Source organism: Microcebus murinus, chromosome 16, assembly GCF_040939455.1.
Source record: "Microcebus murinus isolate Inina chromosome 16, M.murinus_Inina_mat1.0, whole genome shotgun sequence".
Classification (NCBI taxonomy): Eukaryota; Metazoa; Chordata; class Mammalia; order Primates; family Cheirogaleidae; genus Microcebus; species Microcebus murinus.
This window is the reverse complement of record NC_134119.1, coordinates 255,446-272,733: the sequence shown is the minus strand read 5'-3', so window position 1 is coordinate 272,733 and position 17,288 is coordinate 255,446. Positions and strand designations below refer to the sequence as shown.

The window sequence follows — 17,288 nt, the reverse complement described above, 5'->3', positions numbered from 1 at the left end:
TTTGTAGTGCTGGGATAAGAACTAGTGCAGGCATCCTCAAACTACAGCCCATGAGCCACATGCTGCCCGCCTAGGACATTTATCCGGCCTGCTGGGTGTTTTTGCCGCCACTGCCTGTTCTGCTTAGCAGCCGACTCATCCCAGGCCCACAGTGTACACTCTCCAACGGTCTGAGGGACAGTGAACTGGCCCCCTGTTTTAAAAGTTTGAGGACCCCTGAACTAGTGTCTTCTGTGCTCAGAAGTATGGAGTGCTCTCTGTGTCCTCCCACACAGGGACTGGCCTGGCCCCACATCCAAGACCCCGAGCAGTGTCTCTCGCTCCTATGGGGTGTTAAAACAAACCATTCTCAGGTGATTGCGAAGAAAGGCTTTATAACTGACCCCCCCGAAGATCAGAGTGGGCCTGAAAGGCTTTATAACTGACCCCCAGGACTTGGGTCAGAAGTCACAGAGAGGGATGTAGACCAGTTTGCTCTCCCAGGGCCTGGCCCTCACTGGCATCCTCCCCTGACCCCTTGAGGTCCTCCTGGTGTGGGCTCACTGCCTGAGGCAAGGCCCTTCCTGTTCTCTGGCGGCTGAGTCAGATTGAGGCCCTGTAACTTTTAGAGGCATGGGGTCTGAGTGAGGAGACCCTAGTTATATCCCTGCTTTTGTTCCTACCTTGCACCCATTTCCATGCAGGGAGTCTTTGAACATTGGGAGGCTCTGGGCATGGTCTTGGGTGGCCTGGGTGCCCGCCCCATGTGGAGGCTTGGACAGCTGTGAGCTGCCAGTCCAGGTCCACACCATTTTGACATTCACGGTTGCAAAACTTTGTTGCTGTCCCACTTCTGAATGGCCTTTCACTTACCTTCAGATATAAACCCCTTCTTTTTTTTTTTTTTTTTAATTTTTTTTTTATTCCTTTATTTTTTTTTTCCATTTTCAGTTGGCCAATTAACTTTATTTTTTTATTTATTTTTATTTTTTTTTAGTAGAGACGGGGTCTCGCTCTTGCTCAGGCTGGTCTTGAACTTCTGAGCTCAAACGATCCACCCACCTCAGCCTCCCAGAGAGCTAGGATTACAGGCGTGAGCCACCGCGCCAGGCCCAAACCCCTTCTTGGTGCAGAAATACTTCCTACATCTGCAGAGTGTGGAAGGCAGTGACTTCTCTCAGGGGCTGTGCCTTTGTCCAGTGTGAGGCTGAGTGAGAACAGGTGTCTGAGCCTGTTCTAGTCTCTGGGTGTCATGACCGTCGTGAGAGGTCAGTTAGACTAACACCTAGATATTGTATCACTGAAAATGGAGACTGGTTTTCTTGTTTTATTGTTTGATGCTAACCAAGAAATCACTTTTTTTTTTTTTTTTTTTTTTTTTTGAGACAGAGTCTCACTTTGTTGCCCAGGCTAGAGTGAGTGCTGTGGTGTCAGCCTAGCTCACAGTAACCTCAAACTCCTGGGCTCAAGTGATCCTCCTGCCTCAGCCTCCCTAGTAGCTGGGACTACAGGCATGTGCCACCATGCCCAGCTAATTTTTTCTTTATATATATTAGTTGGCCGATTAGTTTCTTTCTATTTATAGTAGAGACAGGGGTCTTGCTCTTGCTCAGGTTGGTTTTGAACCCCTGACCTCGAGCAATCCGCCTGCCTCAGCCTCCCAGAGAGCTAGGATTACAAGTGTGAGCCACCGCGTCTGGCCCACTTTTTTATTTTTTAAGAGACAGGTATCTCTCTGTTACCCAGGCTGGAGGGCAGTGGAGCGATCACAGCTCACCACAGCTTCAAACTCCTGGGCTCAAGCGATCCTTCTGCATTGGCCTCCTGAGTAGCTGGGACCACCAGTGTGCATCACCATTCCCAGCTAATTTTTTAATTTTTTGTGGAGATGGGGTTTTTTGCTATATTGCCCAAGCTGGTCTTGAACTCCTGGCCTCCAACAATCCTTCTGCCTCGGCCTCTCAAAGTACTGGGGTTATAAGCCTGAGCCACTGCACCCATCCTAAAATCACTCTTGAGAATAGAAACATAAAGCCTAAAGAAAGTAGAATGGTGTTTACTGTAGTTCTATTTGAGTGGATGAGTTTTTCTTTCTTTTTGTATTCACTTGTCTCATAGATTTCAAATTAGTATAACTTTTATAATATAAAATATATACTACATCCAATTTTTAAAAAAGGAACCAATGTGCATGGTGGGCAGTTACAGTTTGTGTGAGTGCACATACGTGTGTGTGCCTTGGCCATAGCCCCACATGTGTGGGGGTGCATGGGCGTGTGTGTACCTCACTTGCCTGCAGCTGGTGACTGGTGTTCTGTGTTAACTCTTGCAGGCTGAGGGGCCAGCGGGCAGCCTCACGTGCTCCTGTTTTGGTGTCCATATCCCCATCCTCAGGTGTCCCTGTCCTGGGCTATAGTTCTGATTAGATCAACCAGTGTTGTACACTTGCTGGCAGATGCCATTACTGAGAATTGCACAAGGCTGGGGAAAGCATCATACTACCTGTTCTGTGGCCAGTGCCGGGCCCCCGTTCTCATGTCCATCTCTGCTTTAGTGTGTGGCCCACAATGCCCTGGAGTGTGCACGAGCCATCTACGCCTACGCCCTGCAAGTGTTCCCCAGCAAGAAGAGCGTGTGGCTGCGAGCTGCGTACTTCGAGAAGAACCATGGCACCAGGTACGTGGTAGGCCCTGCCTGCCCGGTGGGCTGATTGACCCTCCAGCTCCCATCTGTCTGGCACTCATGTTAAGCCCCTCCTCCCTGCAGATCTGCTAGTGCACCCTTGAGGTCTGGCCCTCTCCAGCAATGGGGGCAGCAGCTTTTATGACACGTAGGACTTTTAACTGGAGCTGTCTTTGTAGCCCTTTCTGCGATAGGATTATCATGGTTTCGTAGTTGAAAACTTGGACACTGAGGGAGCCTGCCCAAGTGCCCTGTGGTTTGATTAGTGCCCGGGGTGCTGGGGGTGCTGGTTGCAGACTGGGGCCAGCATGGTTCATGCCTGCAGCAGTGGCCAGGGCAGCATCTGTGTTTTTCATTTAAGCTCTGCTGGCTTTGAGTTTTGGCTAGTTTTTATGCTCAGAGGAGGTCCGCAACAGTTTTCCTTAATTGTACTCTTTAATTGAAAAAGCCTTTTGGGTCTGCCTTATTGGCTATAAATGTTAATTAAATTAGGCGTTGCAATTTCTTGTTTTAAATGGGCAGCTCTTAAGGGCGTCCCCAAGCACCCTTGTCAGTCCTGTCCCAAGCCTGCAGGCACTGCTCCCTGTGCTGGTTCTCATTGGGGCTGCAGGTGGGCTTGCTGAGCCCCGTTGTGTTCCTTTTCTGGAGTTGTTTAGTCTCAGTCTTTTCAGGGTGTCTTTCCACGTGTGCTGCTGAAGCTCCATCCCTCTCCCCACCCCTGCCAGCTGGTTTGGTGTTTCAGAATTAACTCCTTTGGGGACCTTTTGAAATGACCCCAATGGCTCACCCTGCAGGAGGTCACCTGGGGCTGTGTAAGTGCAAAGCAGGGTGGTACTAGGTGTGGGCTGAGACCAGAGTAGCATCTGCTGCCCTGGACCCCTGCTTCGGTGAGCGGACCCTCCTACTGTCCTGTGCTCCCCGCGGTTGGCTCAGAGGGCAGGGGAGGCAGGAGCCTGGGGCTGGTGCTCTGTCAGGACTCACTCCACGCAGCACAACTTCGTGTGCTCACTTTGTCTTGCTGCTGTGCTCAACTGAGGCTTAGCGGGTCATTGGTGCCAGACGTGTCCAAGGGGCAGTGGCTGAGGGAGAGTCCATGGGCGTCACACCTCACACCCAGGGCTGGCAGTCCTCTTGATCAACAGTCACCTAAAATCACTTCTTCCAGTCAGATCATTTTTTTGGATGCCAGTAGAGTAGACTTGGGGTCATAATCTTTATTGGTGCATCCAAGGTGTACTCTGTGGTTCAAGATGAAAAGGCCTCCCCTGTCACCAGACTCTGGAGTTATCACTGCCTCCAGGACACATGGCTATAAAAGGGTCTCTTGTGCAGTTCCTCTATCAGGCTCTGCTATTCAAACAATGCATCGCTTTGTGGAACCCTCCTCGGTAGTTGATTTTAGGACCTTTATGGAGAGAGAAGGTTTCCCCACACTCTCCCCGTTGTAAAATTTGGTAAATCATTTATAGCGTCGAACTTTGGAGCAGTAACTGTCTCTTCGTGCCTGCACCGTGGCCGTGCACACAATGTGTGCTCAGGTTTATGGCCCTGACTCTGGTGACCACGGCCCTCTGTCTTGCAGGGAGTCCCTGGAAGCGCTCCTGCAGAGAGCCGTGGCCCACTGCCCCAAAGCGGAGGTGCTGTGGCTCATGGGCGCCAAGTCCAAGTGGCTGGCGGGGGATGTGCCCGCAGCAAGGAGCATCTTGGCTCTGGCCTTCCAGGTGGGTGAGGGTCATCGTGTACACAGACCCTGGCCTTAGTGCCGGCTGGTGCCTGAGAACTTCCATGTGCACTTACCTTGGCACGTGCTCTAGTCAAGGTGCGCTGAACCACTAGGCTTCGAGGGCAGCTGAGAACAGGAAAAACAGCCCAGTTGGTGGACTCGTACCTCTTGGTCCTGCCACTCAGTGTGGCTACATAAATATCCCAGGACACAGAACCCAGGATTGCACGTGGGCTGCCTGGTGCCAGCAGGGCCCCGAGAGTGTGTGGAGCCACATTCAAGCAGCTGCACCTGCAGGCCTGATGGTGCCTGGTTGTCGTGAGGTATGCAGTTTTTGCAGTACCTTACTTTTATTGCTATGTATAATACCGTAATACTTTATGTCAATGTGGGTGTCAGTCAGAAAGTTTTGCAGCATATTTTTTAATAAACTATAGAATGCTGTATAAACGTCAATCTGTTATTGTAACCTAGACTTACATCATAAAGTTGGTCCATCCTTAAGTAAATACCGTGAGAAGGGGCTGGTGTGGGGTTGGCCTTTTTCTTTCAGTTGCCTGTTTGAGAAATCCTAGAGCGGCACATTGCTGCTTGAGCAGTTGCAAGGCTACCTTTGTCCACCTGATGCCTGCTGCCCCTCCACGTGACCGTCTTGCGCATGGCCCGTGGGCAGCTGTGCAGGTGCGGGTTAGTCTGGGCACTGCCAGTGTGTCCACTGGACTCTGGGTTGTGTGTAGCCCTCTCCACAAAAGGCAACACGCTGGGCACCCTTCTGTCCTGCCCATATGGATGCACCAGGATGGCTGGTTCCTTTTCAGAGGGCTCAGGGAAAAGAGTGGGGGTGGGTGTGGTGGGTCCACATGTGCAGGACATGAGTAACCAGTTCAGGGGCTTTGAGAGGGTCTGGGTGGATCCTGGAGAAGATGGCTTGGCAGCTGCCAGCGTTGTTTCAGTGCTGCGGAGGCCTCCTCTCCGTACCAGAGTGAAATGGACGTGTGTGTTTCCAGGTGAGTCTGGGTTTTGGGGCTGGGGTCTGCTCTGTCGTCTCCTAGCCCAGGAAGGGCTCAAGCCAGACCAGCCTGCAGCAGAGCGAGGCCAGCCTGGTTCCCGGCACCTGCTTTTGATTAAGTGTGATCGAGCGCGGGCCCTGCTCTGACCCCGAGGGCTCGCTGTGCTTGCTCTGCAGGCCAACCCTAACAGTGAGGAGATCTGGCTGGCGGCCGTGAAGCTGGAGTCCGAGAACAACGAGTACGAGCGGGCCCGGAGGCTGCTGGCTAAGGCGCGGAGCAGTGCACCCACCGCCCGGGTGAGCCGGGGTGCAAGGCGTGTGCACGTGGGCCTGAGCCTGGCCCATGTGTGACAGGAGGGCTGAGATGCGGGCAGGCAAGCTGGGCCAAGCATGGACCCCTCCTTCTCCCTGGACTAAAACGTATCATGTTTATCCCCACCTTTTGTGTACACAAAGGAACTGTGAGGCTTACAGAGGTGCACACAGTACAGCAGAGTAGAGGTGCTAAGGATGAGTGTGCTGGTGTTTGTCTGCCATGCAGGTGTTCATGAAGTCCGTGAAGCTGGAGTGGGTGTTAGGTGGCATCGAGGCTGCACAGGAGCTGTGCGAGGAGGCGCTGCGGCCTTATGAGGACTTCCCCAAGCTGTGGATGATGAAGGGGCAGATCGAGGAGCAGGAGGGGCAGATGGAGAGAGCACGGGAGGCCTACAGCCAGGGGGTGAGCCTCAGCTGCACCCCGGGCCACTTGCCCCTCACCCCTAGGGAGGACTGGGGCTGGGGGTTACGGGCTCTCTAGTCCCCAGATAACGGACTGTGGACGCTGGACTGGGGCCTGGTCCCTGCTCTGAATCCTGCACTTTCTGCAGAGGTGCACACACGGCTGCACTCGGGCAGTGCAGGATATGGCACTGTGAAGGCTGGTGTGTACACACCTGTGTGCATGTGTACACAGCACAGGCATGCACATAACCCCCCTACCCCTTACATATGTGTGCACAGCACAGGCATGCACATAAACCCCCACACCTCTTACACATGTGTGCACAGCACAGGCATGCACATAACCCCCACACCTCTTATACATGTGTGCACAGCACAGGCATGCACATAAACCCCCACACCTCTTACACATGTGTGCACAGCACAGGCATGCACATAAACCCCCACACCTCTTACACATGTGTGCACAGCACAGGCATGCACATAACCCCCACACCTCTTATACATGTGTGCACAGCACAGGCATGCACATAAACCCCCACACCTCTTACACATGTGTGCACAGCACAGGCATGCACATAAACCCCCACACCTCTTACACACGTGTGCACAGCACAGGCATGCACATAAACCCCCACACCTCTTATACATGTGTGCACAGCACAGGCATGTACATAAACCCCCACACCTCTTATACATGTGTGCACAGCACAGGCATGCACATAACCCCCACACCTCTTACACGTGTGCACAGCACAGGCATGCACATAAACCCCCACACCTCATACATGTGTGCATAGCACAGGCATGCACATAACCCCCACACCTCTTATACATGTGTGCACAGCACAGGCATGCACATAAACCCCCACACCTCTTACACATGTGTGCACAGCACAGGCATGCACATAACCTCCACACCTCTTACACATGTGTGCACAGCACAGGCATGCACATAACCCCCACACCTTTTACACATGTGTGCACAGCACAGGCCTGCACATAACCTCCACACCCCTTATACACATGTACACAGCACAGGCATGCATGTGACCCCCCCATACCCATTACACATGTGTACACAGCACAAGCATGCACATCACCCCCATACCCCTTAAACATGTGTGCACAACACAACCATATACATACCCCACATGCAGAGAATGAAGTGGCATCTCTCCCTGAACATAGACAGCCCTGAGATGCTCTCACCACAGGTAAGAAGCCAGCCACGGCCATCTCAGTCCTTCATAGACACTACCTGAGCTCCTCTTTTACTTGATTTATTGGCTGTAGTTGAAGAAATGTCCCCACTCCACACCCCTGTGGCTTTTGCTCTCCCGGCTGGAGGAGAAGATTGGGCAGCTTACCCGGGCACGGGCCATTTTGGAGAAGTCTCGTCTGAAGAACCCAAAGAATCCTGGGCTGTGGTGAGTCCTAGGGGTTTTGGGCAGCCTGGGCTATTGGTCCAGCTTACCTTTGGGGGCTGTGCTCACCCAGCTGCTTGTGTGGGAATCTTTGGGCATCATCTCTGGGCTCCTGCGGGTGGGGGTGGCAGGTGCTGGCCATGAGGAGTCCCAGTTCCTGCTGTGGGAGAGTTTGGTCTAGATGCTGGGAGAAGCCTGGAGATGGTCTGATGCTGTTTAACTTGTGCTCTAATGAGAGTACCTGGGGGAGTAAGGGGCTAATGACACCTGGGATGAGAAATGACAAAGTTGAGAGAGCAGAGAGTGGGCATTTGCCAGGTGCAGATAGCACATGCTGCTGGACCAGGCTGCTCCTGGGGGCCTCTCACGTTTCATGTGGTCTCCCTGTGCAGCCTGTGCTCGTTTGGCCACCGTTGCCTGAATCTGGGTAATGTCAGGGTTGCCAGTGGGCCTGGCGGGATGTGGGCACTGGCGCCTCAATTCTCTGGTGGACGAGCTCTGTTCTGCGGAACAGAATTTGAGCTGCTGCTGTGACTGGTCCAGGGCCCTCTCAGGCAAGGCTTCCCAGAGGCTACCAGAACACCAGTTGGGTTTGTTGTTGTGCTGGTCGTTGCTGGGTATCGTGCATCCTGGACCTGTCCCGTCAGGTTGGAGTCAGTGCGGCTGGAGTACCGTGCGGGGCTGAAGAACATCGCTAACACGCTCATGGCCAAGGCGCTGCAGGAGTGCCCCAACTCTGGTAAGGGCTGCTTCCTGGCTTCCCAGACATGGCTTTTCCTGGGAGCGTGAGAATCATTCCAGTCAGGTGTTTCAGCTACACTTGGTCCCTAGGACGTTTGAACTAAATTCCTGGTCTCAGTGTGGGAGAATTTGATTTCATGTTCTGAAGCACTACCATTTATTTCTCTTTTGAAGTTTAACTTTTATTATTCTACTCTAAGTAATGACATGTAGAATAAACAAATTTGGAGGAAAAAGGAGGAAATGGAAATCACCTATAGGCCTACTACTTAGGATCACTGCTCTTGGTTTGTTTATATTATTGCACTTTGTGTTGCTGTGCAGAGTTAAAGTCATATTGTGTATTTAATTTTGTATCTTTGTTAAAGCTGAAAATTTTGTGAGAATTTTATATTCTCATTGAATCTTCAAGGACATAAATGTGGCTGGGTGTAGTGGCTCACACCTATAATCCTAGCATGCTGGGAAGCCATGGTAGGAGAATCACCTCTTGAGGCCAAGAGTTCAGACCACCCTGAGCAACATAGTGAGACCCTGTCTCTGCAAAAAACACAAAAACTAGCTGGGTATGGTGGTGCACCTGTAGTTCCAGCTTCTCAGGAGACTGAGGCAGGGTCCCTTGAGTCCAGGAGTTTGAGGTCACAGTGAGCTATGCCGACACCACAGCACTCCAGCCTGGCAACAGAGTGAGACTGTCTCAGGAAAAAAAATGCTTTTTTTTTTTTTTTTTTTTTTTTTGAGACAGAGTCTCACTCTGTTGCCCAGGCTAGAATGAGTGCCGTGGCGTCAGCCTAGCTCACAGCAACCTCAAACTCCTGGGCTCAAGCGATCCTTCAGCCTCAGCCTCCCAAGTAGCTGGGACTACAGGCATGCGCCACTATGTCCAGCTGATTTTTTCTATATATATTAGTTGGCCAATTAATTTCTTTCTATTTATAGTAGAGACGGGGTCTCACTCTTGCTCAAGCTGGTTTCGAATTCCTGACCTCGAGCAATCCGCCCGCCTCGGCCTCCCAGAGTGGTAGGATTACAGGCATGAGCCACCACACCCGGCCAAAAAAAATGCTTTTAGTGGCATTTTATAATCGTGTGGCTGTGTCAGGGACACACCATCACCTGCTGGCCAACTGTTGGGCGTTTAGGTGATCTCCAGTTTTTAATCTGATACTGCTTTGGGTTGACTGTCCTTCTGCATGGGTCTTTATGAGTATTTCTGGTTGCTTTGTTACAATAAATGCTTAGATGTGAAATTCCCGAGTCAGTAGGAATGAACCCTTACAGGTCGGTGATGCTTCTAGTCCAGGGCCCCCAGTGGGCTGCCGGGTCTGTGCTGTCAGGGCTGCTGTCCTTCCGTGGGCAGCTGCATGGGTGGAGCTCTCAGTCACAAGATCTGTTGGCGGTGTGGGAGGCCCCAGCCACTGTCTGAGAGAGGTCCGGTGTTTGAATCCCTGCAGGCCCCTCTCAGGGCTGCCTGTGTAGGTTGGGCATGTTTCTTAAAGCAGAGGTGAGAGCTGAGGTGCAGATCTCTGTTTCTGAATTTCAGGTATCCTGTGGTCTGAAGCCATTTTCCTTGAGGCGAGGCCCCAGAGGAAGACCAAGAGCGTGGACGCCCTGAAGAAGTGTGAGCACGACCCCCACGTGCTCCTGGCCGTGGCCAAGTGAGTGTGGAGTACTCACGGGGTTGCCCGTGTCTTCCTGCCTCTCCCTGGTCGTCCAGAAGGTGCCGGGACGGGTGGGGCTCCCCTGGTCTCTGCTACCGTGGCATCTGCTGTGATGAGTCGACTTTGCTTATCCCCTGGGGTAGCATATCTGCAGGCAGAGAAGACCACGCGACATGTCACGTGGGCTTCTGTCCAAAGCCCTGGAGAGAGAGGGCCTTCTCTGGGGCTCCCTGGGTACCTTCCTCTCTCTCGAGGGTTCCCCTGGATGTGTTTGCCCTTCCTCTGTTCTGGCTTCTTGAGGGGCACTGCTCTCTCTGTCTGTGCTACTGTTCAGTTTATACCTGACATGGCCTGGGTTACGAGATGGGTAAATCTGCTGGTGCTGGTCCGTACCGGATTTAAGTAATAAGCATACAGAATGCAAGGGGCGTTAGCCAAGAAATTTATTTTTATTGTGTTAGGGCAAGAAGTCAGACGCTTTCAGCTCTGTGACCCCAGAAACAATCCAGAACCAGTTGATTGGACCTGATCAGTGTATCGGGGGCTGTCTCTTGCAGTGCGTGGTTGGAAGGGGAGGAGGAGGTCAGCGAGGGACCTCATACTGTGTGTGGTTTTTTTGTTTGTTTGTTTTTTTAAGACAGTCTCACTCTGTTGCCCAGGCTAGAGTGCTGTGGTGTCAGCCTAGCTCACAGCAACCTCAAACTCCTGGGCTCAAGTGATCCTCCTGCCTCAGCCTCCCAAGTAGCTGGGACTACAGGTGCCACCACGTCTGGTTAATTTTTTCTATATATTTTAGTTAGCCAATTAATTTCTTTCTATTTTTAGTAGACACAGGGTCTCACTCTTGCTCAGGCTGGTTTCGAACTCCTGACCTTGAGCGATCTGCCCACCTTGGCCTCCCAGAGTGCTAGGATTACAGGGGTGAGCCACCATGCTCAGCCCACACTGTGTGTTTGACACTGGTGTGCAGGGCGCTGGGTCAGGGGGTCCCAGGGGCTGCATCTCTGGAACGTGGAAGGGCAGCGCATGTGGCCGTGTGGCAGAGGGTGTGGCTGTCCGTGTGCAGCATAGGGCAAGGCCTGTGGGCATGGGATGGTCGGTGAGGGTGTGGCGGGGCCAGTGCCTGCAGGGCCTTGAGAGCCATCCTGACTCACGGGGTCTCTGCCCCTTCTAGAAAGAGGGAAATGGCCTGAGAAGAGCTGGGCCTGAGTGTGGGGGCGGGATGTTGGGAGGGGACTGGGGGATGCAGGGGTTGTCAGGAAGAACCTTGGTCCCCACTTGGGCTCCAGGCAAGCAGGAGGCAGCTTGCCTGGCGGGGCCGTGTGTCTGGCCCCAGGGGCTCCTATGCGTGCCATGCATGGTGGTGTGCTGAGACTTCCCATCGCCACCAGCCCTGGGCACGGGTGCTTGGTCTCTGGAGGTCTGGTGTGGCTGCCCCTGGGCCTGGTGTTCTCACATCCTGCCTGGGCACCTCCCCTCCAGTACCTGTGGCCCCCAGTGGAAACAGGTCTCTTGTGGTCTGGCTTTGGTCTGGCTCCCATCTGCCCGGGCTCCCTTGGTCCTGCTTTTGTGCTTCTCCTCCCGAGTGACTTTTGTGTGACACTCTGATAGGGCAGCCATAAAACCTCATAAAAGGCTCTGCTAAGGTAAACAAGTTACTCCTCACCGCTCCCAAGCCAGTGTTCTGTGTGTCTGCTATCTGGGTTTGTGCTCTTTAAATCACAGTTTATCTAGCACCAAGCAATTAAGAATACCACAAGGCTTAAAAAACAATCAGGTTATCAGCATGAAATTATTCCGTTTGGTAACTGAGACCGGGCCAAACAGCTGCCTGGAGTGGAGGGCTTAGTCGTGTCCTCTGACTGCCACGGTGCCTCTGGTGACGGGGAGGTGAGTGGAAGCAACAGCTCCAGCCTGTCAGAGACCCCAGCACTCCACTGAGCTACCTGCTCCAGCACTGGGGGGGCCCACCCAGACCCTAACCCTGACAGCCGGTGTGGTCTTCCTCAGGCCTGTTTTTCAGGCGACTGTGTCTGGTGGGCACCGTGGGTGTGCGTGCTGTGGACCCTGGGTCCCCGCGTGACCGGAAGCCTGTTGTCTCAGGGTTTGCTGGGGTTGCTCCTGGAGGCTGGGGGGTGGAATGATCCAGCAGGCATCTTACTAAGGAACAGACTAGAACGTCAAAGTCTTAATTTAACTTTTTGTCAGGTTTAGTTCCATCTGCTTTTATTTGATCCAGAGAAAAATAATAATTTTAAGGAGTTTGAAAATCTTACTTACTCTGTATGTGATTTTTTGTTTTAAGCAGCAGTCAGGTTAGACACTCAAAGGCTTCAGGTTAGCAGCCTCGGGCAGTTTCCAGGTGGCCAGGCCTGATCCTGAGCCTTCCTGGGCTGCGGGCGGAGGGTGGCGCTGAGGCCCGGGCCCCTCCCGCACTGCTCATGGTCGATTCCCAGCGCAGCCCTGGGAGCACCGTGGCCACTTACTCTGGGCTTCCACCACCCTCCTGGAACAGGCTGTTTTGGAGTGAGCGGAAGATCACCAAGGCCAGGGAGTGGTTCCACCGCACTGTGAAGATCGACTCAGACCTGGGGGACGCCTGGGCCTTCTTCTACAAGTTTGAGCTGCAGCACGGCACTGAGGTGAGGCCCCGCTGGCAATCAGCTGCTCAGTGCCTTCTGGGACTCAGTGGGGATCCCCCAGGCAGGAGGTGGCTGAGACCAGCACGACCCTGCACCAGGGGTGATGGAGCACAAGGGCCTCCACAACCTCACAAGGCAGCCTCTGCCTCCCCCGCTGTTTTTTTGGTTACAGCCTTATGGCCCTATACCCTGAAATTTAAGAGGCTTGGTCCATTTTATGTGGCCTGTTAGCACATTTGAGTGAGTCATTTGTGACTGGGGCCTCAGGCCAGGGGTGTTCTGGAGAAGCCTGGGCAGCAGCCCCTCTCCCCGCTGCCCCCAGAGCCAAGCGCTGCCAGAGTATTCTCACGACTAGGGTGCAGTCAGGCTGTCCTGGGGTCCTCCCTGGGAAGCAGGAAGCCGGACTGTGTTGAGTGTGGTAAGCTCATGCAGAGAGGGTGGACGTGAGCTCTTGTGTGAGGCCCAGACTGGGGAGCCGGCTCGATTCCACACTTGTGAGCCAAGGCTGGGGTCACACGGACTCACAGGGGAGGGGTCCAGCGCCCCAGGAGGAGGGGCTGGTGGAGGAGCACACCTGAAAGACAGCGCAAGACTGCTTTGCCTCCTGGTGCAGGATGTGCCTGAGTCCCCCAGCCCCCCAAGCTGGGGTTGGTACTGTTGGAGCCAGGTCTGTTTGGGGGCAGGTGTGGGGCAGGTGAGGGCCCGGATCAGCTAGGGAGGGGCTCTGCCTGAAGTGCCGTGTGCCCCCCAGGAGCAGCAGGGGGAGGTGCGGAAGCGCTGTGAGAATGCAGAGCCTCGGCACGGGGAGCTGTGGTGCGCCGTGTCCAAGGACATCGCCAACTGGCAGAGGAAGATCGGGGAGATCCTCGTGCTGGTGGCCGGCCGCATCAAGAACACCTTCTGATCATCCTGTGTCCATGGGGTGGGGCCTTGGAGCGGCACCTGGCAGAGACGGGGAACGGCCTCCACGCTGTCTGTCCTCCTTCATTAAAGAGTTTTTATGTAGCCGTCAGGGTTGGCGACCTGCGGGTTTTCTCTTGGGCCCTTCCCTGGCTCGTGTTCTTGCCGCCCAGCCCAGCCTCTGCCCTGTCCTGGGTGGTGGTGGCGGGTAGAGGCCTCCCGCAGCCCACAGCCTGCGTCTCACGGAGCACCACCCGGCCGGGAGCCGCCAGGACGCGTGGAGAAGGGAGTGGGGTTTGGGCGTTCTGGGTAAAAGCCCTGTGTGGGAGCAGCTGGAGCAGTGGGGGCGCCATGTCACAGATCTGCAGCCACGACGGGTCAGAGGCGCGTGGGAGCCAAACTGTGGCACCAAGGTGCAAGCAGGAGCCCCCGCCCGCCTGCAGAGCACTTCCCCCGCCGCCATCTAGGACAGCGGGCCCCCCAGGCCTGAGTACAGACAGCAGAGCCCACCCCCGCCTGGGGGTGCCTCTCCACACCTGACAGGCCCCTCGAGTGTGTTGAATGAAAACGTCACTAGTGAGAGGTTTTCTCACTTTTACAGGTGAATTTCTTTTTGTCAATTTATAATCAGCAATTTTATCCTAAAGCACTTGTAATTGGCCTCATCTCCAGGTTGAAAATTGTGTTCCCTGGGAGACTTGGTTTCTTTTCAGCCTTTGAGCTGCATGAGGATAAAGGACTTCTTCAGACTTCGAATCCATGCGTGTGTTCATTCGGGAGCCAGCCTCTCGGGAAGGGCGTGCTAGAGAGATCTGGCTGGGGGTCACGGCTGGCCCAGAGGCTGTGGGTGGACGGTCTCTCAGCTTGTCCAGGGAGCAGGCGGTGCTGTCGGGTGGGACAAAGAGGAGGCTAGCCAGCCGGCCGAGACCTGTTTCCAGACACTCCTTGTATGAGACTAGCCCCAAGGGACCCTGTGTGTCTTGTGGTACTGATGGCAGGGCCTGCAGTGGTGGGCAATCACGGACCCACAGCTCAGACCTTCTATACTCGGGGGCCTGTGCTGGGCCTTGGGGTCCTGCCCTGCTGCAAACAGCTGAGAATGGCCGAGGTTGGGGGAGCCCCAGGGAGTGCCCACTAGAGGAGCCCCATGTACTGGAAGGTGAGAGTCCACCTTCTCTGTGGTTCTGCAAACCTTGAGGACGTGGCCAGCCCAGGGGCAAAGGACCAGCCACCCCTGTGTGGAGTCAGGAACTGCTGGTTGGTCAGTGCTGGACAGGTAACCTGGGATGGGTCCAGCTCACAGGTGAATAGGCTGTGGATCTGGAAGTCCTGAGGAGTGGCTGCAGAGCTTCATGGATGTTTGAAACTGAGGAGTTTCCTTTGATCCCTCTCAGAGACAGAGGCACGAGGGAGTCTTTGAATTTACTCTGAAGAGTGAGTCCTACAGCTTTTGGAGTTTGAAAGCCAGCACGTCCCTTTACAGATGTGGAAACTGAGGCCCAGGCAGGGGCAGTGACTTGGCTGCAGGCCCCAGGGTTGCTGGTGGCCTTTCGTGCCTTGCGTTTGGGCTTGGCTTCTTGGCATGGTCTCCGTCGTGGGCCAAGCAGGGTCCATGCTGGGTGGGTGTCGAGGAGTCATAGGGAGGAGAACGTGTCAGGCCATGTTCTGATGAGGCCTCCTGCAGGGCCCTTGGAACATTCCAGAGCACTTGTACTCGTCTCTGGTGGGTTTTCTCAAATACTGTGAGGTGGTCAAACTACAGTCATGTCACTTAACAGTGGGGACAGTTCTGGGAAATGCGTTGTTCGGTGATTTCATTGTTGTGTGAACACCATAGAGTGAGTGAACTTAGAGAAACCCAGATGGCATGGCCTACTGCACAGTTTCCAGAGGTGGAAACTGAGGCCCAGGCAGGGGCAGTGACTTGGCTACAGGCCCCAGGGCTGCTGGTAGCTTTTTGTGCCCTGCGTCTGGGCCTGGCTTCTTGGCACGGTCTCCGTCATGGGCCAAGCAGGGTCGATGCTGGGTGGGTGTCCTTGGGATGTGGCCTCCCCTGGGGAAAGACCCCTCAGGCCAGGAGTGATGAGGCTGGGCTAGTGGTGGGGCCCCAGAAAGTCCCACATCTCAGGACCTGCTGGGTCAGGACCCCCTGACTGTCAGGGTGCAGGGACTGGCAGATGTGGGGCAAGCAGTTAGGGCCTGCCCACTAGGGTCTGCCTGTCAGCCAGCTCCCTGGGAGAGGCAGTACTTGCCACTGAGGCAGGCCCCAGCCTCACCTGGCTCCCTGCCCCCACCACTGGACCCTGCACTGCCCTCTGCCCACTGGGCACCCCCACCCGCTCCTTGACAGAGCAGGGCCTCCCTGGGGCTGGCGACTTAATCCGAGCCCACAGCAGCCCTGGATCCCCTGGGCCAGGTGGCTGCTGGGCTCCAGGGTCAGGTTAATTGAAGCAATTGGATAGGGGGTGGGGAGAGGGAGGGGGCAGGGCTGAGATTGCGAGGCCCTTCCTCCCTCTCCTGCTCCCTCCCTTTGCTTGGAGGAGCCAACTTCAAAAGCCGCCTGCTGGATTGCCTGGCCTTGGCGGTGGGGCCTGGTGTGGCAGCACTCCCCATCTGAGGACCCCAGGATCATGTGCCTGACCCGCTGGCGGGAGTGAGGGAGGGCGAGACCCCGAGAGGCCTATGGTGAGCAGCTGCGGGCCTCTGGGGAGGGGGCTTACTTGGGCCGAGTGGCTGGGAGCAAGCACAGCCTAGGAGACGCTGCATGTCCCCCTGTGCCCCGTTGGGAAATCCCCTGTTGGTTCCCATCGCAGAGGCTGACTGTGGGTGCGAGTGCCCTGGCCTTCCCGGCAGCCGTGGGAGGGAGTCTCCTGGTGCTGGGCACCCTTTCCTCCCTCACGGTGCTGAGGCTGAGCTCTGGGTGTGGGGGGGTAGGTACAGACTGGGACTCCCTGGGCAGCCAACCTGCCCCACCTGGGGCATAGCAGATGCTAGATGTCCCTTCAGCAACACCAGGTGGCCTGCTGGGGAGTCAGGCTCTTGTTCTCACTGTGACCTCTGACCTGCAGCAGGCAGAGTGGGTGATGTGGCAATTCTTGAACTCACCAAATTGGCCATGGTGTGTGTGTTGGGGGGAGCAGGTTACAAGAAAGGGCCACAGCAAACCGTGTCTGCTTTTCCAGCCATAGCTGCTTCATGCTTGGGCAGGACCCCCCTCCCAACACTCAGCTCTAGGTGAGGGTCGGGTGCTGCTTGTTTAGCTCCCCTGCCTGGGCTGGGAAGCCGAGTCCTGTCATCTTGGTCGGTTCGCATGATTAATTTTCCAGCCCCAGATTGGCTGTCTGCCTCTGGGGCTGGTTTAGGGGGCCAGCCCCTTTGCAGTGGCCGTGAACCTGAGGGCAGTCAGCTGTCTTATGGTGGCTTCCCTGTGCACAAGCCCGTCTGCTCTGCTCTGGGTGGGTGGGAGCTCGCAGGCGCTGGAGGCTTTTGAAATTGGTTCCAACTGTTGGTGGGACTTGATGCCATGACCCCCTTCCTCCCCTGTCGTTTCCGGGTCTCCCCGGCTTTTCCCTAACAGTAGGGTATGTGGCTTGGAGCTCCAAGCCCTTACCCCTGCCTCAGTCGGCTTGGGGGTGCAGGGAGACCCAGTTGCCCTGTCTCTGAGCTGACTGTAGAGCTATTTTGGTGGTGGCATCTGCAGAGCCACAGAGAGGAGCAGTGAGGCTCTGCCCCGGCTCCCACCTATGCAGCCTGTGCTGGGGGCACCCAGAGAGACCAGTGTGTGAGCCGCCGGGTTGGGTCAGC

General features: G+C 55.1%; 1 protein-coding gene across 1 annotated transcript in view; it reads left to right on the top strand.

Annotated features, from left to right (window-relative positions):
• PRPF6 (pre-mRNA processing factor 6) overlaps positions 1 to 13,596 on the top strand; it is a 44,137-nt gene extending 30,541 nt beyond the window's left edge. Inside the window, exons 13-21 of the mRNA XM_076010789.1 lie at positions 2,534 to 2,655; positions 4,244 to 4,382; positions 5,571 to 5,690; positions 5,935 to 6,111; positions 7,410 to 7,543; positions 8,188 to 8,279; positions 9,825 to 9,939; positions 12,458 to 12,584; positions 13,336 to 13,596. Of these exons, the coding sequence (XP_075866904.1) occupies positions 2,534 to 2,655; positions 4,244 to 4,382; positions 5,571 to 5,690; positions 5,935 to 6,111; positions 7,410 to 7,543; positions 8,188 to 8,279; positions 9,825 to 9,939; positions 12,458 to 12,584; positions 13,336 to 13,488 (1,179 nt within the window). The 3' untranslated portion in view covers positions 13,489 to 13,596. The remainder of the gene's footprint in view (positions 1 to 2,533; positions 2,656 to 4,243; positions 4,383 to 5,570; positions 5,691 to 5,934; positions 6,112 to 7,409; positions 7,544 to 8,187; positions 8,280 to 9,824; positions 9,940 to 12,457; positions 12,585 to 13,335) is intronic.
• Positions 13,597 to 17,288: the final 3,692 nt, after the last annotated feature.